Here is a 23,075-nt window from a genome sequence, read left to right on the forward strand (position 1 = left end):
GGCTCATTTTCTCAATTTTTGGCAATTTTGAGAAATTCAGGATACAAATGACTGTTCAAATGTTTGAGTTGACACAAACATTTTGACATCAAAGACACAAAAGGCTCATTTTCTCAATTTTTGGCAAATTTGAGAAATTCAGGACACAAATGACTGTTCAAATGTTTGAGTTGACGCAAACATTTTGACATCAAAGACACAAAAGGCTAATTTTCTCATTTTTGGGCAATTTTGAGAAATTCAGGATTCAAATGACTGTTCAAATGTTTGAGTTGACGCAAACATTTTGACATCAAAGACACAAAAGGCTCATTTTCTCAATTTTTGGCAATTTTGAGAAATTCAGGATGCAAATGACTGTTCAAATGTTTGAGTTGACACAAACATTTTGACATCAAAGACACAAAAGGCTTATTTTCTCAATTTTTGGCAGAAACCCCCTAAACGATATGTGATCTTTGAACCCAAGTTTGAACTATGTCAGAGCTCAATTGACGGCGTTTCAAGCATAAAAATACACAAACACACATTGACAAAATCCAACCGGCGAAAGTTCAGCAGCCACCTCCCACTTCCCGTCACTCCATTCCAGCAGCACAAACGAGACCCTCACTTAACACGGAGTGGGCCGATTAGTTCCTGACAGCCTCGGCGAGCAAGCGGCGAACAGGCCACGCATTATAAAGGTCTGCCGCCGACGCATTATCAAGCTCGTTAACGGAGCCAACGAGCTAGCTGGTAAAAGCGGCGTTAAGTGCAACATTCCCGCCACTCATTAGTGAGTAAACGCCATTGTTATGTTTTCAAGTAAACAAACAAAATCCAATAAGTAAAAAGTTTTTCATTAAAAAATGCATTAACGCAATAACAGCACTTTGCGGTGTTCGGCTTGTTGTGATTAGATTTTTTTTAATAAATGGAGTTTTTAACACTTTTGGTGATGTGACATGAATAAATGAGCAAGAGTGTATAAAAAGGAGGCTTTTTTTATCCAAACATGACTCATTTGAAAACTTTAAATGCACCCAAAATGGCGCAACTAGACTGCATAACTGTCAACTTATACGTTTTTCCCATATTTTATGTTTTTTGATCATTTCAAATGTTTGTTGCGTTTTTACGGTTTTTAATCGCTTAATAAGGGGAATTGCAATCATTTATCAGGGGTGCAATTGATGACAGTATGAGACAGTTTTATATCCCATTACAACAAATATAAATATTTTCAACATATTTTCCACTTTTTACACCCAGACTCAACCGTCACAAAAACTTTCTTTTTCTCTTTTTACAACACTAAAAATAAGTACTTTTGCTACAAGATGCTGCACTCATTGACTTTGTTGTTTATTTTACTGATTGAGGAATCATTTGCAGCAGCACTAGTTCGCATTGCCTCGGGCTAAAATTAATGTTGACCATTATGGCAATTCGATCTAATTAGAAAAAGAACTTATTCACATTGCGTTGTAAGCAGTCTTCATTACACGGTTGTTTTGATTGAGTATTGTTTATTAAGCTCAAATGCTGTCTTTTTTTGGTTGAACATTTTAAATTCCATCTAATTATAATGTTTTTTAATGTCAGACTGTACTTTGCTATATTATTTCAGTTTTGAGTATACAAGACTTCCTATCAAGTTGTTAAGTTAACTCATTGGTTGCCAGATGTTCAAATTCACATGAACTGGCAGTAATCAAATGAGTTTGAGCGTCTATTAGAATTAAAAATAACCTTTTAATTTTAACTTTAAGGAGGATATTGATGTAAAAATTCCATGATCAACTTCAATTAAATAAATAGAAAACTATTTAAAGGGGAGACTTTTCGAATAGAGATCAACTAAATTGATTAAAGAAAGTCAACTTGGATCCGTGGAGTGAAGAATTCTAATTCTCAATCTTTTCTGTTAATTCCAAACCCATAGTCTGGCATTTTCATTCCTACCTTTTCAAAGAGATGTTAAGATGAATAGATCATCTGTTAATTGACCTCAGCAATGCCCTTTTTTCTCCACACAGTCTATTTTATAAATGAATTCAAAATAACACTTATTCCAAAGCTCCTTATTTTTGTGATCTGTCCTCAAGGTCGCGCAGTGTTGTCGCGACAGAGAAGAAAAAGTGATTAGGGTTCCTTTAAATACACCTCATTCTCTTAATAGAAAAAAAGGCTCATAATGGGAGTTACATTAAGCTACTGTTGCCAATGTGATGCCTTAATTGGACGCCTAATGGCTTTCAAATTGCACTGATCATCATCATCAGTTTTCCTTTTATTCACAGGGGACCCACCATGGACAATTTGTGACGGTATTTTTAGAAAAAATAAGGAGAGACACAAACTAGAGGAATAACTATATTCCAAAATACATGTCCGCTCTAAAAGAGACATTCTCAACAGTTTGAAAAGCACTAATCTGCACACAACTTTAAAAGTAAGGATGTTTAACTCATCAGCTGCCATTGAGAGCAAGGACATTGCGTTTATCCACGGCAACAACGCACTCGTAAACGAACAAACAAATTTAAATTAACTTGGATTAATATATACAGACACTCAAACATACGTTTAATGTAACTTTACACAAAACTGAATTCTAATTTTGTTTTAATTTTTTTTATACCTTCGTTCTGGGCGGGTTAGCTGTTTGCCACGCCTCCACCCTCACGTTCGCTATCGATGGGCTGTTTGCTGTTGTATTCCCTTCAAAATATTCCGAAAATAATGCACACAAATGTCCTCACAATAGGATAACGCACGACCACTTGCCAACGAGAAGTAGTCTTGAATGAGCGATCGCGGGAGCTAAGGCTAAGGAAGGAATAACAGGAAATGCAACAACTGAGTTTACCCACGTATTGATTGTGGGTAATGAAGTTTTATTCTGAGAAAGGGTGCCATTGGCTATCGGTGTTGTGTGCACGAGTATACTTCATTACCCAGAAAGCCCTCTTTTTGCCCGAGCATGCGCGTTGTGCGTTTTCTGGTCCATGTGTAGCGGAAACTCGTCTGAATAAATCGTTCAGTGCTCGTAGATATCTGTTATACACGAAAGAGATGCGGCAAAAAAGACAGTGTGCTACAATGATAGACAGCCTCTCATGTCATGGCCACCTGGCTTGGTCGCATCTCGAAATTTTGATCGTATCGAGGGCGAATTATCCGATCGAAATTTTCATCGTACCTAGAGCATGTCGTAGGTAGAGCTGATCATAGGTCGAGGTACCACTGTATAAGTATGTACATTTCCACTACTAACACAAAATTAGCAGAACGAACCAAAAATATCAAGCGATGGGGGAAAAAAAAGGAAAAATAATCCAAGATAGGTGTAATAATCATATTGGATTGATTTTCATATAAGTTTGTTTATGTTAAAGGAAATACTGAAAATCTACACCTTCCTGACTCAATTTCAAAATCTTGCCAGTTTTTGAGCCCCAAACTAATGCTACCTAAAACGTAGCTTCTTGTCCGTGCCACAATCAATGATATTTTCACCATTTTCAGCAGGCCGATAAAAGTTGAGCAGCCACTTGAAATCGATACTACACAAGAATGGAATAAATGTATAGCACAACGGGTCACAAATAGTCTTTTTATAGGCATAGAAATGGATCCGGCCCAGGAAATGGAAATGATATTTGTGTTGTACTAAAAGAACATGACCACGCAAGACAGCAGGGTTCCATTTATGGCCAACCAACAGTGTTATCGCTACTTAAAAGCCGGCGGCCATTACTCAGAAGCTAAGTGTCGAGCAAATTACAATGGACGTGATTGGTCGAACGTGTTGAGGATGTCCAAGCAACGGCTATCTACAATTTGTTTTTGAACACCCCACAAGCAGGTGGCAGCAATGTTTACAAAAGCATTTTCGGTGATGATTTATTGAATAACGGACAGCACATATTAATGAACATATTTATGTAAATATGTAAGATTATAGCCAAGAGCTAATTTCCATCTTTAGTACAAGTGTTTGCTACGCGTTAATTTACTCCTAATCCTGGTGTGTGAATAGTGTTTACAGAGTATGTGTTATGTTAGTTTGTTAAATTAAAAGCATATTTGATTATAAACACACATTGACTCCAATAGACGACCAATCATTTTGAATCGTAGGGATTTGCAAGTATGGATTGATCACTATCAACCCTCCCACTCTAAATGGATTGGACATCTATCACTTTCAATGGCAACCAATGTGTACTTGAATGAATGTTACCGCAAAACAGACCAGTTCTAAAAGATTGAATGAAAATGTTGTTCATTTCAAAGTTAAATACAACTGAATTGTACTGATGAAGTGATTCTTGATACAGTTTGAGAACCACTTACTTTTGTTGACTTAACACTGTTAATGCCCTATTTTTGTTTTGGTAACGCTAGCTGCCTTCGAACATGAAGTAGCTTAGCAGCAATTTAAGTTATCTCGATATCCTTCATTCTAGAAGCCTCCACTGTGGTGGGCGAAGATGAAGCGTCCCCTCTCCATCAACCTCCCACCTCCACGGCCATCCATCCAGTCAAGTGTCGTCCTCCCAGCCGGAGGGACGGCGTGCCTTGCGATTTGTTTGAAGGACGCCATCTGTTTACGCTTTGGCGTGACAAACAATTATGAAGACTAAGAAGGGTTTGGTAGAACTGCAGGGGGCAGTAGTACTTTCAAAAGCCGTTGGTTGATATTGCAGTTTTGGAAATTTCTATTGTTTGTTTGGCAATTATGTATTTTTCATAAAGTATATAGCAGAAATCAACAAAAAAAATGGTTTGATTGTTTTATTTTTCCCATAACTGCATACCTACTCTTGCGCGCAACTCTAGATTTTTTTTAAATTTAGTATGTCTATGTTTTATTTTAACATGCTTGTATTTTTCATCAAATATTAGTATTTTGGCTAGTAGGCTTGTATTCCATGTAGTATTTTTTTTAAAATGTGTAACAATCATGTAATTTTGTTTTTAGTATTTTTTTCCTCATATGATATTGTTGGTGTGTATTTTATAGGGAGTAACCTATTAGCAAGTACATATCTAGAGAAAATACTATTAATATTTTCGTATATAAAATTGGTAATATTTTTCCTTTTTTAGCCTCTGCTTTCAAAAATGTTTTTATTTTATTCTAGTAATTTAGTGAATTTTTAGCTTTTATTTCTTTGAAATTTACCTGGATTTTGTCGATTTTTTAAAGACGTCTCTCTGTGACCACCATTTAACTGCTCTGACACAACAAAACCAAATTTTTCCATTTGCGCCTGCCTGTCCGTAGAATCATTAGCGCTGATGCAGTGTGCCATCATTAAGCCCCCCGCTCCCCCGCCACGTATATACTGCCCCCCCCTGTGTTGCCCCATTCAAGCCGGCCATTGTTCAAAGATGAAAAGTGAGCGCCGTTGTGAGTTGGCCTGAGCCTGCAGGCATGCGACGACTATTTTAAGCAACTCCCGGCCGACAGAAGTGTCTGGAACTAACGTGCCGGTGGCCTGTATACACGCAGTAAAAAAATAAGAATAAAAACAAAAACTGGCTAGAATCCTCACACCACTTCACCAACGTAGGCAATCTGAAGAGTGCCAAGACTCACCTCATGTTGGAAACGTAATACTAAAGCCGACTTAGCACTCTTAGCTTAGTTTGTGTTTGATCAACCTGAGCTGTTTTAGCAACATAATCTGCTTTAGTACAAAAGTTGTTATACAGCGTACACAATTTGAAGTGGTTAAAAAAAAAAAACATATAAAATATGTGAAAAAAAACATAATTTGGCAGGTATGTATCTGCCGAAGCAACATAGTGTGTGGTAAGAGTGGCTCAATTCAAAAAGTGTTGCACAAAATAATGCGTCTCATCTGAGTGTTCTTCATCCCACATAATGGCCTCGGTTACACAAGCACACTAGCTGTTCCATTATTTCCCAGAGCTCTCTCGCACACAATAGAAGCACACAATGGAAATAATTATCAATCTTTATATAATGGATCATTATAGCTTTTGTTCGTGTGAGGAGCAAAATATTTTCAAAGCGAAAATGTTTGACGAGTTCTTATTTAAAGTCTCACTATCGCCTCAGGGGGGGACTTCACTGAGTGGTATAGATTGGATTTCACTGAGCTACAATTGTAAAGCTTTTCTTTGGGAAAATACACCAAAACAACTGGTTCTATTCCACATTGCTGTTGGCCAGGAAGCTGGCGTCACTTGTAAAAATGCCATGAAACTTCATTGCTATGGCAGCCAGCGTTTTAGTTATTTTTCAGAGAAATGTAAGCGTGTTTAGAAATTTGGTCGAACAGGAACACTGCTGAATTTGCATGTTGTCCTCATGCCAGTGTGGGTTTTCTCTGGGTACTCCAGTTTCCTCCCACATCCCCAAAACATGCATGCTAAGGTAAGTAAGTATATATGCTAAATTGCCCTAAGATTCAAGTGTGAGCATGATTGGTCTCATTGTGCCTTGCGAATGGCTGGCCACCAATTCAAGGTGCCCCCCACCTACTTTCCAAGGTCGGGTGAGATAGGCTCCAGCACCACCAGGATACGTGTAACAGAAAATGAATGAATATATGAGTATGCAGAAATTTTCTACTAAAAGAAAAAAAAAATTTTTTTTCAAAAATGTGGTATCGTATGGGACAATTGATATCCATATGAAGTGTAAAAAAAATGCCATGTGCACATTAAAAATTGTCAGCTGTGCACAATGACGGGATGATTAATAATGCACAATCATTGTGTAATGAAGGACGGGTTCTTAATGCAGAAAAAAAGTTTACTTTAGCTGTTTGATAGACAATTATTAGACAGCTCATTTAACAAAGGAAGAGCCACTCGCCTCGTCTGCCTTTATTCCAATATTCCTCGCGAATGGATGGGCCGCCTTTTGATTTCATTTTCCTGTTGTTATTGTCGCCGCACCTTCGTCAAAGTACTATTTATGCCTAAGCTGCTTTTCCATCTCAGTCACTTTGTGCAAAGAGTTTATTTGCGCATCTGCGGAATGTAAAACACCGGCAAGGCCACGCCGTCTTGTTTGAGGCGAGAAGGCGAATCGTTTGAGCCGTGAGCGTGGAATAAATCGCCAAATGGAGACGCTGATGGTGCATTTTTGAGGTGGCGCTTTTGCGGTGATAAAAGAGGAAACGCGAATTCCACTTGGTGCTAGTAGTGGAAACCAAAAATGTACGGCAGAGTGCAAATTAAGATAAAAAGGAGGCAATCCAATTTTCCATTGACTAATTCCCACTGTGCCAATGAATGGAAATGCAGACGCCTGCAGGGGGACAGTAAATGACCCTTTATTATTATTATTATTAAGGCTAAAGTGCCAATTAAAGTGGTATTTATACACGTACTGACGCTCAGTCCAGAGCAGGCATTTACATTTTCTTTCATTGCTATAAATTGGTTTATTATTAGCTGAATGGATCAGGGGTTGTTATTAATGTTTCAGCGCTATTGACGATGAAAGACATCGCATTACGGGAATCTTTTCATCCATCCTGGGGAATTTAAATTGAGGTTATCGCTAATAGACGGCCATTTTGAAGTGGGAGGGTGGTGGTAAATGAATGATCGTGCTATGATGATTACAATATAATCTCATTTGCGAATGCTTTTGAAAAAGTTTCCTGTTTTCAATAGTTAATTCTTGCAAGGAAATTAAAAGACGCTACTTAACTTTCAAAATAATGGAATATTTTGGTTTTAATTTTGTCATTTTGCCTTCTGCTTAAAACAGATGTTGTCAAAGTCAATGCAGGTTATTAATAAGATAAGGTGTGAGGGTGAATAACTAATTGGCAGGCATTCCGCCAGTACATTTCACCTTTGTTGGAACATGCCAACAATTTAGCGCCAAATTAAGTGTCATCTTAAGATGGTGTGTGAAGCGGCATATGGGTTAAGTTCTCGCATCTTAACATGTTACACACTGAGGAAACTTTAATAATAAAGAGTAGGTCATCATCGCAATCGCATACTATACAATATGACTTTCTGCTTTCTTGCTTTGTTATTCAGCATCCAATGAGATGTGACAAAGCCGACAAACATTTTTGTTCCAATCCCACCGAAAACTGAGGCGAGCGTGGACTAAATCAATTATCACTAGTCTATGATTAAATTATTGTGGTACAATTCGGACAGAAAGAAGTGTGTTTAATGTCAGACTATTGGACATAATGTCGAAGTAACAAATTGGGGTCCGGTCGTACTTCATCAAGTACAATAATGAAAAAGATGATTATCTAGTAGGCTTACACTAATGATCTTTTTTTTTATTATAGAGAACTTGATAAAGGACATTCAAAATATAATTAAATGGCATGCATGGACTTACAACTATTTACCATAGAGCAGGGGTGGCGAACAAGTTAGACACAAAGAGCAAAAATGGGACTGGGAGCACTGGATCGTCGGTCGCCAGAACATCCCAGTCCAAACAGATTGGATGTCTATTGGAATCAATGGGTTTTTCTCATTTGAATTTTACTACCACACGACTACCATAACACATACGTTGCGAACATATACCTGGGTTATCAGTGAATGAGTTCAAATGACAACTATACTACTACCACTACTACTACTACTACTACCACGACTACTGCCTCTACTACTACTACCACTACTACTGCCTCTACTACTGCCTCTACTACTGCCTCTACCATGACTACTACTACTACTACTACCACTACTACTGCCTCTACTACTGCCTCTACTACGACTATCACTACTACCACTACTACTGCCTCTACTACTGCCTCTACTACGACTATCACTACTACCACTACTACTGCCTCTACTACGACTACCACTACTACTACTACCGCTACTACTGCCTCTACTACGACTACCACTACTACTACTGCCTCTACTACGACTACCACTACTAATACTACCGCCTCTACTACGACTACCACTACTAATACTACCGCCTCTACTACGACTACCACTACTAATACTACCACTACTACTGCCTCTACTACGACTACCACTACTACTACTACCACTACTACTGCCTCTACTACGACTACCACTACTACCACTACTACGACTACCACTACTGTGACTACTACTACTGATGTAAGCTTTCATACAATGCGTGTATCCATTGAAAGAAAAATATTCAAGACTAAATCAAATCAAAGTAGAATTAATTGACAAAATGATGGTTTATGTTTTCCCTAAACTGAAACGCTAAACTTTCTGACACTCCCACAAAAAACTAACTCTGCAGTGGGCAGATGATTAGTTCGACTGCCCCTATCTCGCCTCAAACAGGACGCGTATGTATTGCCTCTTCTCAAAAGCGCATAAATTTAACTACAAGTGGGGATAATTAGCTGGATCTTCTGTGGGTTTAGCAAAAAGAGCATCAGGATTAGGGCGATCATCCCCATTTGAATGTCCCGCATCAAGCGGCGGTCTTGGGAGGGAAGGCTCGGCCTCCTCTCGGGGCCCCCCAATCCGACAAACTGCCATCAGGCGGGTGTGCGGCTACGTTGATAACAACTCAAAACCGTCCACCAGGGCCTCTAAAAGCTTGCAAATTAGCCTCCAAATGAGCCAGAGAAGCTCTGTACTCTAATTCGGGCCAACAGGAAAGAAAAAGGGAAAAAAACGTCAACAATTAAATAGCCCCCACAAGTAACATGGCGGTGGGGCCAACTGGGGAGCCGCAAGTGATTTGCATCATTGGTCCTTAGCGGTGGGAAGAACTACTCTGCGGCTCTACATTTTTCTATCTCGGCCCATGTAAGATTGGTCCGAATTAAAGGTTTCATTTCAGAAACTGAAAGAATGGAAAACGTAACAATTCCAAGCTTTCTTTACTCACACTTTCTCATAAAATCATGTTTCGCTGCCATTGACAGTTATAGACATCAAATCCATTTCAATTGTAAAGACTGGCATTGAGTGGTCATGTTTCAAAGCCATTGACGGCGACAGACATCCAACGCAATTCGCTGATCGAATGGTCGTTGCCAGGCCTCGTAGTCAAAATAGATGGTGCATCTATCATTGTTTTTGTTTTTTTAACAATTATTTGATGATTGTAATAGGAAGAAAAATTGGATTTTTATTTCCCGTGCTTTAACCTACATTTGAACTCTCATAAATATCATTTTCCTGACATTTGAAAACAGAAAACTCAGTCCACTCATTCAGCTTTTTTTTTTTACATTTACAACACAGTATCTTTAGCATATGACCTCTTCCAACACTAAAGATAAGCAAACACATAAACAACCTTAGTTTTATGCGAACGGCTTTAATATATTTTAATAAATTTACTCCGTGTCAATGGCAACTAAAACAGGATCATTCCATGCTAGGCATCCCAGTTAAAATTGAATTGATGTCTATCTGTGAATGGAAGTGAACGTATTAAAAACACAAAGTTGTGAGTTTTTCACTTAATGAGCTACTTCTAAGAACAAAGTGTAAGTGCCATCACCGCCACCCTTCCTGTTGCCTCCTAATGATAATGTGTGACATCTCGTTGTTGCATAGTAGCAACGGCAAATGTTTACAGCGGAAATGTCGATGAGAGCAACCATGCGTCGGTGTTACCGATGTTTTGTTCTCAACAACTCGAATAATTAACATGGCTACTGATTGTGCACATGGAACCTCCGCTGCAAGTGTCTCGTTTGCACTGAAGATCAATTCAAGTACTTGTAATTAAGGACGGTTGGATGATCCGGTTTTTGGTAGGGCCTATACCAGGGGTGTCAAACATATGGGCCACGGGCCGGAAATAGCCCGCGGGGTTGTTCTGCCAGACGGGTACTTTGTAGCTCATTCATACTGTACGTACATAAGTAAATGCTTTCATTTTTTCGACAAAGGCACCACAAAATCAGATGTTTGGGAGTTGTGTGATCAACTGCACGACTGCACTTTGCTCAAGTTGCTATCTGCAATCACCTTTGTTCATTTTCCCCATGCTGCCAAAACAGTGCCTTCTATGGCAGCCAATGAGTTAATAAGGAACTTTAAAATGCCTAAAAATCAGCAGGAACTGACAAATTAACAGGAATCCCTGAAAGTGCCTTAAAATAAATAGAAATTGATCCAAAATTTACCACAAGTGACCTGTAATTACCCCAAAATGGAAGTGAAAAATAAGAACTGACGCAAAATTAACCAATTGCCTTCCTTTACAATGACAGATGTCGAATTTAAACAGGCTGTGGATGTGGACGTCGATTTTGACTGACTTCGGTGTGGGCAGGGGTGGGCTCAATTCCTGGTGGCGTATGATGGAGTGCGAATGGTCTTCTGTCTCTCTATGTACCCTATGGCTGACTGGCGACCAGTCCAGGGTGTAGGCTGCCTACAAAGAAGGTCATTACATTGCCAGCAAAATGTTCATGGCCCTAACACCATTGTTTTTTTGTCCATGAGAGAAATAAAAGGTTGCACACTTTGTCCCATCTGTCTGCAAAATATTTCTCCAGGTCTTGGACAGCATTGAGGCGTTTCTCGCCAAGTGTTAGTCCAGCCTTTGTGTAGGATATTTTCGTATTGCCTTAGTGCCTAGTCTTTTGGATGTCATCCCGGGTTCTGCTGGAAGAATCGTTACTGTTTTGTCCTTTTTTTTGGGGGGGGGGGGGTACAATTCTGAAATATACTGTTGAGACACCTGCAATTACTGTAATCATATACGACATTTGCTGTTGATTGGTCCGTCTCTATTGGATGTTCAATTAACTTCAGGATCCGGGGAACATTTACGGATCAATACGAAAACAAACTTTTACCGAATTATGAATAGGCATCTTGGTGCTTTGTCGGTGAGATAGCGCCTGATAGATCTGACATATTGGACTCCACATGTGGCAGCACTAACGACTAATATTCTTATTAATTCAATGCAAGGCTGTCACGCTGTTGGACTCCGGCAATCAATGCGGCACGCACACAATGGCTTACGCAGCGACTCGCGCAGACATCAGATATGACCGTCATCCGCAATATCACATAACACGTCGAGAATTACGAGCTGGAGCTGAGATCAATAGTGAAACACGGCAGGCGGTGGCATAGAAAAAAAAAGAATCACCTTGCTCTGTCCTATGAATATAAGCGTGCCGCATCTATTAAATACAGACTTGGGCCGTTTACACGACAATGGGGTGAAAACGCAAAAACCTTACCAGATAGTCATATATATCGTTTACAAGTCAATGGCATTTCGGGATACTGAAAACGCAAACATTGAACGCTCTTTCAATACACTCTTTCGTACCACTTATCCTCACAAGGCCTGGTCGGGGTGCAGGAGCCTATCCCAGCTAACTACGGACACCCTGAATTGGTGGCCAGCCAATCGCAGGGCATAAGGAGACGGACAACTATAAATGGTCACTCTCAAAGCTAGGGGCAATTCAAAAGTGTTCAACCAGCCTAACATGCATGATTTTGGGATGTGGGAGGAAACCGGAGTACCCGGAGAAAACCCACGCAAGCCCGGGAAGAAGATGCAATCTCCACACAGTGAGGACTGACCTGGGATCAACCCCAGAACTGCGAGGTTGATGCGATCAGCACTCGTCCAAAAACTAAAATAATAATGAAAATATTAATAATGAATTAATTATTACTAATAATGGTTCGAATTATTGACTGAAATCATATTAAACACAAAATAATTCTATAAAAACAAACAATATAGAAGAATCAATCATAAAATAAGGGTTTACTTAAAAAAAATAAAGAACAAAATAAAATGATTAAAGACTTGCATTCATTTTGCCCACTGTGACTACAAAGAAAAGTTATTTTCTCCCAAAATCTTTTTTCATAACATTCCGCATTCTGTGTTGAAGGGTAAATATTTTGAAATAATTACAGAGTCGTTTATTTTTTTTAAAGATTGATAATGAAGCAGCTGCTCGTTTGCGTAACTATTTGGGCTGCTTTCATGACCGCCTCCTATTGATGTCCTCTTTCTTTAATTTCCATTCCTTCACAAACATTATTCAGCAACACATATTGAAATGTTACCACCAGCATGCCAAAGAGTGTTTTTTTTAAAGCCAATAGCTGTTATGATCATGCATTTCCTTTGCTTTTAATACTGTAAAAGCAGCTAATCAAATCACACCAATATATGAAGCAAATCATAACCAATAACGTGTTAATTAAAGAAGCATTATGTGCTAATTAGTTATTCATATTGACACTACGCAGGCTTGCAATAATGAGACCAGTGCTTCTATTGTTGCCATGGCGACACCTGATGGATGTACTTTCGGTTAAGGAAAGATTTTTTCGCGCCCTTGACGACGATAGGCGTCCAATCAACTTTGACTGAGAGTGGCGAATGAGCAAATCGGATTGAACATCCATCGCCGTCAATGGCAGCTAATTTTCTAAGACTTGAGCGGACCGGATTAGGATACGAAGCTCTCGTGATGTGTCAGCTCACTGAGCCGGTCGGCGTTCCGACCGAACGCTGACATGATCGGACGTGTTTATTTTTAGGCATGTTATTTGGATAAATAAATCATGTCACATGTTTATTTCAAGGCCAGTTGTGCCATCGTGTTAACATGAACGCACGTTGATGTCGTTTTTCTGCCGACATTTACACTTCCAAACGTTTGGGGAGCAAAAATCGACACACTAGCCGACTAATCAGCTAGCCAAACAGCTAAACGGTCACCTACATTTAACGGGAGACGCTTTCACAAATATCTTGTTTAGAAAAGAAAACTGTAGAAAGACAAAAGTGTTGCCAAGAGGCTTGTGAAGGAACAAAAAAGCACATCGTCCCAGGTCTGGTTTTATTTTTTTGCGGGGGGCCTGGAACGACGCCTAAAGGCATAGTGATTTCCCGCAAGACTCCACCCGTGAAAACAGTCTTTATTATCTCAATGGCTGCCATTGACAGGGACAGATTACTGCTAGGCTACTCTGAACAAAATAGATAGATAGAAGGGTTTCTAAACTGGTTTGGATTGGCCTGCACCAAAGGGGACAATATCATTGAAAATAGCCCACAAAAGAAGCTTGAGTTGAGCCTACATAATCGCTGCATTTCTCAGCTTTAGCAATACCTATAAAAGATCAATATTCCAATGACCCGAACCCTGCTATTTGCTGATATATTGATGTACTGCACTGCATTATTGTATGAGTTATGTCTCACGAGGAAGCATTTCGTACAATCCTGATTGCATGTTAATAACAATTTGATAAATTATTACGGCTAAATATTTTTATTATTTGTGATTCACCCTTACACACTGCATAATTGGATATTAAGATCAAGGTGACTATTAAGTAGGGCCTCAATTTTTTTCCTCATTTTGTGATACTGCAAAAGACGAGACATTTTAAAGAGAAATACTTTCGATATTTGTGTTTGCCGCATTCTTTTAAAAGGCATGACCACTCTTTAAAATTGTTTTTGTTGATTTGTTAATTGTGGGCGTTAGTCACGTAAACGGTCTCCATCAGTGCCTTTGGCCTAATGCCATAGGTTCCAGCACCCCGCCGCTCTGATAAGGGTAGCAGAGTTGAAAATGAAAGAATGAATTCATTAATGAACACAAAGAGCGGCATGGTGATCAAGCGGTTAGTACGTCCGCCTCACAGTTCTGAGACCGAGAGTTCAATCCCCATGCGGATTCTGGTGGCAAACCGGCAAGCGGTCACAACCAACAAAGCCGACGGCGCTTCTTTGAAACGACACCGAGACGAGCACCTTGACATTCTACCGTGACTCAGCGGGTGCCGGCCGCTCCGAGTGTCCTTACGGGGATCTCTTGGGAAAATGACGGGAGACGGTGTGGCGAAAAGACACACCAACAGTACGTACGCTCGCAGGATTCCTGCTTTCGGGCGTGCGGAATACAAGGCGATGTGCACGAGGAAGTGTTGTCTTTGAAAAGCATCCCTTACATTTGCAATTCAATGTGCTTTGCTTTGGAGTCTCGTGTGTGTGTGGAAAAGTAAATAGTAGAGCTGTCGTAATAACAAATTTCAGTGATATATTGCCTACAAAATCATGCCAATGTGCAATATTAATGTAAAAAATATAAGATATTTTAATAAATGACCCATTAAAAAGCAATAAATGTTGAGTCAAAACATTCATTTTTTTCCATGTGGCTTATCCTCAGAAAGGGGGCGAGGGTTGAATGTTGGAGGGTGCTAGAGCCTATCCCAGCCAACCTGGATGTAGCAATGCTAACGCTGTACAATGTTTAATATGTAGGTTTTTTTTTTGCATGTCTGAACGTGACTTCTACACTGCGTTGATGACCAATAAACATCTGTGAAATATATTGAAGTCTCATAGAGGCAATCAGTGTGTTACGTTTTAATATGCACGCAGACGATAATAATAATAATTATTATTTTTTAATCGCAGCCGGGAAAAAGATTATTCACTGTGCAATTAATTGACTTTTAGCATTTAGCGACAGGCTAAGTGAAAAGACGAGACGATAGAAACTAACAGACAGACAGCTGGTGAATGGAAATGATATACAGTAATCCCTCGAATATCGCGGTTAATCTAGACCAGACATGGCCGCGATAATTGAAAAATCGGTAAGTAGGGTCACCCCTATTGTAACATTTTTCACATTTTTATGAACTACAAAAAAAAACATGCGATAATCGAGAGCTTACTGTGCAAGTATATGATATATAGTAAATATATTCTTACTGCAGTACGCAATGTGAGAAGCGGAATGAAGGCGAACCACACTTGCTTATTTGCATGCATTAAACAGAGGGTCAAGTAAGTCGCATGTGAATGGGGGGGATTGCCAGCCAAGGAGGGGGGGTATGCCCGCTCCCGGCTTGAATACATTAAAAAGCCCAGTAAATTGTTTGTTGGTTTACAGACACATAGAAGAAGCAGGCCTACTTGATGGATTTTAATTAACTCGCCGTATATAAATGGCATGTTATCTGAATGAAACGCCCAAATGCACATTTTGCCTGAGCGAATGGAATAAAAAGGCCGCAGTGAATCTTGACGGGGTTCTCCGGGACGCCGCCAGCGCGAGCGTCGCCGTGCCAGGAGCTTCTCTTTAATTATGTACGAGAGAGGCGCAATGTGGAGGCCCGCGCACTTTCCCCGCAGCCCGAGTCAAGCGCTCAGATGGATTCTCCCTCCCGCGGACATTTCTGTCGCTTAGAAAATGCCTTGGCAGATAGAAATGTAAAACTATTTGCGAGGTTCTCCGCAAGGCTGCGTCAGGGTAATTAGAATTTCGCCGCCGGGCGCTACGAGGGCTCGGCTTTCTGCCGCTAAGAACGGCACTGCACATCTGTCAGATCCTATATCCAGTTTTGGTGCATACAGGACGGGAACTGCCAACGCTTTTGCTAGCCAATTTGAAAAATATCATTTTCAAAAGGCAAACATGATGCTGATTCATGCTGAGATTCAAGAACTTACAATGAAAGACAACCGTAAGAAAAAAAGGCTCAGGAAGCAACTTCAAAAAACTGCCATTTCCAAAATCTTTTGGCGATGAACAACCATTTTCAAGACATAAATAACACACTTCAAGTGTTATTTTTCCACCACTAGCTCATTATAAGACCGTCAAGTTTTCATTGGTTCCCAATAATCAAAACAATTACATTCATCAAAATGGTGAAGAGCATTTTCAATTATTACTTTAGAATGATTACATTGTTTTCTTCATTTTAGCAAATCCTGCTTTCCAAGCAAACCAAATAAATCGTCTAATTGGCCATGTTCTTGTGTTTTTAAGTGCCAAGAGTGCTTTAATGAGTCAGAAAGAGATTGACTACCACTGAGTTTAAGATTAAGGAACATTTTGGGGGTTAGAAAGGCCACACATTCCCCCAAAAAGGTATTAGTTGGTATTTGGGATGTGTGAAAAATTAGATAAATTGAGATCCCAGAAATAGTTGGAGGGAGATAATAGCAAGACTGCACGGAAACAAACTGACAACCCGTCAATAAAACTATTTCACTGCTTGAAAACCATCAACATCAGAATCTTTTTGAAAGAGACTTCCAAAAAATGCAAACTAGTCAGTTTGCATCTACTTGATCAAATAACACCTGGCCGATCAGAATTTTTTTTCTCAATCGTGAAATTGCCCAGACCTAAATTAGGGTACTTTATAAGGAAATCGTCCTTTTGAAATGTATAATCCATTAACATTGGCCAAAAAAGTTTGGCGTTTTTCAGTTTTTTCAAAACTTCCACTCACCGTTCTCGGTGTTTTCATGTTCCGTGTCAGTCAGCGTCAGATTGGAGTTGGCTCGACTGGAGAGGCAGGAGCTTCGGCCCGACTTGGGGTGGCCATGACCCCCGCCGCGCCCCCACAGGCGGATGACCTCGTGTTCTGGGGACACGACGCCGTCCGTCTCCGTGTCCGCGTCGGAACACACGCTGACGGAGTATTCGCGATGGGGCATGCCCATCTCGCCCCGGTAGGACGTGGCTTGGTGCGGGTCTACGAAGCCCAGGTCTCGCAGGGAGAAGTCCGGACCTGCCGTGGAAAAAGCTGACCATTGGTACGTAGAAGACGCCAACATTATGTCTCGTATGTACCGGGACACCGCAATACCGTGTGCGGTCGATTGGTCGCCGGTCTTTTGGTTGCCGTCTTTTGGTTGCCGTCTTTTGGTTGCCCCGACCGTGACAACGGGCGACCAAGACTGGCGACCAAAAGACCGACGACCAAAAGACCGGCGACAAAACAAGGTAAAACAACATGGTCTATGCATCAATAAAAGCCAACAATGGCCATGAGCAGTTTCACTGAGCCAACGTGTGAGTATAGAAGAGTTTGTATGTACATGCGTTGTCCCTTTAAGAAGCTACGTCAGTCAGGGTCCTAACAAGTTCTCCAACAAAAAACAATAAAAGTCCCGTAAATTTGGAGCTTTTCTTTAGCCTAATAATTAATAGGGCATTAAGTATGACTAAATAGTAATTCACAGTTTGTATTTAGGGAATTTGAGCAACAATTTAAATGGTAATTATCACTTACCTTCCGGGCGACCAAAAGACCGGCGACCAAAAGATCGGCGGCCAAAAGACCGGCGACCAATCGACCGTGTACCCCGCAATACATGATCTATTGAACATGCATAGCTGACTCATTTAACAATCATTAGATTCTCATCATAACGGTAAGTGAAGTGTAGCAGCCTCGGCTAACATAAACGACCTGTCACGGCAGCTTGTTTCATCATTCCTTTGACGTTGAAAAAAAAAACAGACTTGCCGCATCTATGCTTCATTTCGGCGCCCCTTGTCGGTAATCATACGCATCTCAGCTGCCCTCCCTCCGAACTCGAGGCCTCAAAATAATACATATTTGTGCATAAACACGGGGACTAGAGAAGGATGAATGAGACTATAGGTGTGTTTCAGCTCCGCCAAGTCCAATCAATCAATTTCAGTCGTGGCAATACACCGGGAGCACTGCATCATGACTACCAAAACGTCTCAGGCCAAAGTTGGAAAAATTGGCTTGAGCGTCACGACTACCATTCGATCAGTCATGTCATAGACGGTTCGGGGGGGGGGGGGGTTGTCAGATGGATTAGTATGCTTGAGAATGCCTAGGACATCGTGAACGCAAACAAACCGGTATAAATGAGCCTTAAGAGAGATATGCAGAAGATGAGCTGTCAGGGTAAAAAATGACATACTGAGAGCACCCGTGGTGAGCCAATAGGAGAATATAAAGACCGCGTTCTGACCTTGAGTGAGGCAGGAGTCAGACCTATCGTTTAATCAGGCACATTTGTGATGCTACGGCTGCATAAATAGTATTTAGCTTGTCGCTAGGCGACCAAGAGTTGAATTCTCACCCGGCCGCCCAAACTCGTCCATCTCGTGGTGCACCAGCTCCTTGACGCGGTGCCCGTACGCCAGGCGTGCGTCGTGGTCGAAGGCCTTGAGGGTCTCGGTGGAGCTGTACGACCTGGGGTGGGCTTTGCCGTCTTCGCTGTCGGCCGACGAGCTGGTGTGGCGCCGCTCGGTGGGCTCCTGACGGGCCGTAGTCAGCGAGCGGTACGGTCGGCGTTCTTTCACTTCCATGGCGGCGGCGGCGCCGGCCTCCTCTCGGCTCAGTTTTGGTCAACAAAGTCAAGTTGGCGAGGATGCTTGGGTCTCAGACCTTCAGAGTCAGCAAAAGAAAAAAAGCAGGTTTTATTAACCCCAAAATAGCCCAAAATTTCACCCAATTGACATTATTTACATAAATTTCATACAGATTTTGTACAGTTCCATGAAAATTTGACCTATTTATAATGGCTCCAAAAACAAATGACCTCGGTACCAACAAAAAGTAACAAAAAAATAAAATAAAATCACCAAAATCTACAGGATAAGACCTAGAAAAACCCTATAATCAACAGAAAAGATCCAAAAAGTGCCGGAAGTGCTCCCTAAATGCCCCAAAACAACCAATAAGTACCCTAAAATTTACAAGGAAGCGACCCAAAAATTAACTAGACATTCAAATAATTTAACTGCCATTGGTAGCACTATTCATTCAATCACCTCAAAATAAATCCCCAAGTTTAACAGAGTTAGCAAAAGCTGCCTCCTAACACTTATTTTTCACAGTAGGAAAAGTTTAGTCACCGTTGGGAGTTCAACAGAGGGGTCATTTTCCAACTAATCCTTTTGATTTACCACATTCGCATATTGATAACACGACAATGCGCCAAACCTTGAACCTTATTTCTTATTTTTCCTCTTGTAATTTTTTGGGGAAGGGTGTCACATCGCGTCATGTGCAGCGAACAAAACATCAGCGTAGGCGAAGGAGAACCAGAGAAATGGAAAACGACGTTTGGAGCTATTAGAGATGATCGCATATGAAACATAAAGCCGCAACTGTCACATGTGGAAACACTCCGTTTCCTACCTTCTTCAAGGATAGACTCAATGAAAGACTTGAATAAATTCTCATAAAAAGCATATAATGTACATGGAAAATACATGGTCAAGTGTTCCTGTAGAATTCTTTGAAAATTACACAATTGGAAGCCGATTCATGATATTAGGAGTCCAAAATACGGCCCGTGGGCCAACTGGAGCCTACTTGCTAGATTTTATTGGCCCGGAGTGAATTAGGAAAATAGTGTTCAATGTGGTCAGCACAAAAAGCTCAAAAGTCAGCATACATTCTTTTGCTCTTCTCAGTTGACAATAGATTTAGCTATTAACTGGAAGAGTGCTCTCCTTTAGCTCCGGGGTCAAAACAAGATGTTGAAATTTTAGGACCATATTCTACGCACAATAAGTGGCATTTTTTTCGTAGTTTGACTGGCCCTGCGACTTATTTTTTTCTCGCTGAACACCGAAAGCCTTTGTGTGAAAGTGTTTTTTTAGGCTATAGTTATCCACAAAAAATGTAAATGTTACGTTAACAGTTGCCTATTTAGCCTATTGTTCTCCACTTAGTTTTAATTTTAAGTATGTTTGTTCTTGGTTTCTTATCAAATAAAATGTTGCCCTCCCTAAAATGTGACTTATACTTTTTGCAATTTTTACACTTGTGGGACTTATTGTCCAGAAAATGCAGTATTTTGCTTTTTATGAATACATGCAAACAAAATTTTGCGTCCTTCAAAAGTGGCCCTCATTCAAAAACGCATGCACTCTATAAAGAGTTTAACAACTAAACTCGACAAAGTCAGATCTTAATGTAAAACTTCACTCAGCAACATCAAATTTGGTTTATTTTTCCATCAGCAGAGCCTCCAAAGACTACAGAAGGTCATTCTGGCCACATCCTGAATTCCTTCTTAACCCAGCTTGACAAGGTTGGCTTTTAACCAAACATTTCACTTAGCAACATGCAATTTGATGTATATGCCAATTTTTCTTGACTCATAAAAAAGAAAAAATGGACAAAAAGAGGACACACAAAACATTGGAGAGTTGATTAACATGTAAAAAAAAAAAAGACTCAAAAAGCCACAGCTCAGTGTTGAACCAAATTTTCCTAGCGTGTATTTAAGCTTTTACAGGGCGCTCATTTAAGAGATTAATAATGATAATAATAATGATACTGATAATGATACTGATAATGATACTGATAATAATACTTGATAATAATACTGATAATAATACTCATAATAATACTGATAATAATACTGATAATAATACTGATATTAGTACTGATAATAATACTGATAATACTGATAATAAAAAATCGGACATAGGCTTTGTCATCATTGACTCGACAAAAAGCCTAATTGTCATCATACCCAGAAACTGCGTATGACGAAATTGGTAAATAAGCTGCCATGATGGCGCTAAACGTCCATTCACGGCCTGCATCGGTGACAACAAAAATTAGACGTTTTCTACATTATACCTCCATTAATCACTCCGTCAAATAAACGCCATTTCGCCAACCGACTACCAACGAGGGCGACCCCTACTCATTCGGGAACAAAAACAATGCACTTTGTGCAACATTCCCAAAAGCTAAAAAAAAGCCTCCCGCTCTCTCGCATTACCATAGCGTCAAGGAATGGTTGCAAAACAACCAAATCAGCAGGAGAACCCAGGTCATGAAGATCTCTTACAGCTGGCTAGTGGGCGGCGTTTCCGCGCACCCCAGCGTGGCCGAGGTCCTGGCGCGGCGGCCCCGAGTCATTAATCACCGCCATCCTTTCAGCTGTCGATAGGTACAAACACAAGGGCACAATGGTGCTTTTCAGGCACGTTTCGCCCCCGAGCGGAGGCAAGTAGGGTCCAGTCGGGCCCATTGTTTCCCACTTTGTTTTCCCCAAGCAGTCAGTGGCGTAGCATCTGAAAATGCATTGACCTCCACCAGGGATGTTGTGTTTGCAGGGGCGTGGGTGGAACTTCCCGACAACACAAATTCTGCCATGAGGGTCATAGGGACTTTTTGGGGGGGGGCGGAGTTCACAGCCCAATGACAGGAGAATTCTAAAAATCCTAATGATGTCCCATTGTTTGCCTCAAAAAGGAGGAATAGAGATATCCCTGCAGAATGGATGTATTATTTTCTACAATAAAACACAATTGGCTGCAAGTGTTTTTTTCAAATATATTCCATAAGACTGCAGGGTTTCACCTAATATTTTATAAGCCTGGCGGGCCAGTAGGCTAAGATTGCCCCGCCAGGATAAAACGGTACAACAAAGAAATGTATAAGGAGATTTATAAAAAGGTACATGCATAATATCTTACTTCTTGGCCATGTTTGCACTTTTTTAATTTAACTTCATTTATTTTGCTTCTGAAAGTGACCTGTGAATTTCACTAGTTTTATAAAATGCTTCAATTGTTATTGTTATTTTTTTTAAATGGAGGAAATCTAAATTCACTTCAATGGGCCAATGAGTTATTTTCAAAAGGACATTCATTTAATAATTGATTTACTAATACACATTTTTTTTTAAACCTAATTAATTTAAAGAATAGAAAAATGAACATTTTCAATTTATACATATATCTATACACAAATAAATATATATAAATAACATTTATGTATATAATTTATTTATATATTTTTTATTTATATAAATTAGGTATACAATTTATAGAAATATAAATATCGGCACAAACTTGTTTCAATTTTTCGGACTTGCACGACAATGTTTATGAGGCAAAGTTCCATGCGATTCAAACGGTTAAAACATGAGACTTCCTTTCCCGCCACGTGACTAATTCCCACTTCTAAGTATCGCACAGCGCGAGCCCCCGATAATAAGCAAACCCTTTGATTTGACTACAGAGCCTTCGCCGGGCACATCCAAAAGAGACAGCGGCTCCATTTTTAAAACGTTATCATCTTCATAGGAGCGAGGCAGCATAGAAAAAAAAGCGACGTGGAAGGTTAATGAGGATACGCTCACAAAGACGAGTTATTTACAACCACCGCTGACAAACGACGTGTCGGTGACTTGCAGATAAAGATAGCGACCGTGCGTTTTTTTCCAAAAGTTCTCTCGGCCACCGACGCTAATCTATGCAATGATCCCAAATTGATTGCCAGGGACAAAAGAAATGATAAATGGTCTGTTTAGCTAACTTGTGTGTTTTTCTTTTCTT

At 40.2% G+C, this 23,075-nt stretch overlaps 1 protein-coding gene across 14 annotated transcripts in view; it reads right to left on the reverse strand.

Annotated features, from left to right (window-relative positions):
* The window catches only part of tenm4 (teneurin transmembrane protein 4), a 164,767-nt gene that overhangs the window by 92,857 nt on the left and 48,835 nt on the right, over nt 1-23,075 (reverse strand). For all 14 annotated transcript variants that reach the window (XM_077610939.1, XM_077610949.1, XM_077610948.1 and 11 more), the window contains 2 exons: nt 18,845-19,152; nt 17,230-17,511 (listed from right to left, as the gene is read on the reverse strand). In XM_077610939.1, the coding sequence (XP_077467065.1) occupies nt 17,230-17,511; nt 18,845-19,073 (511 nt within the window). In that variant the 5' untranslated portion in view covers nt 19,074-19,152. The remainder of the gene's footprint in view (nt 1-17,229; nt 17,512-18,844; nt 19,153-23,075) is intronic.

The sequence above is a fragment of the Stigmatopora argus genome, chromosome 10, assembly GCF_051989625.1.
Source record: "Stigmatopora argus isolate UIUO_Sarg chromosome 10, RoL_Sarg_1.0, whole genome shotgun sequence".
NCBI lineage: Eukaryota > Metazoa > Chordata > Actinopteri > Syngnathiformes > Syngnathidae > Stigmatopora > Stigmatopora argus.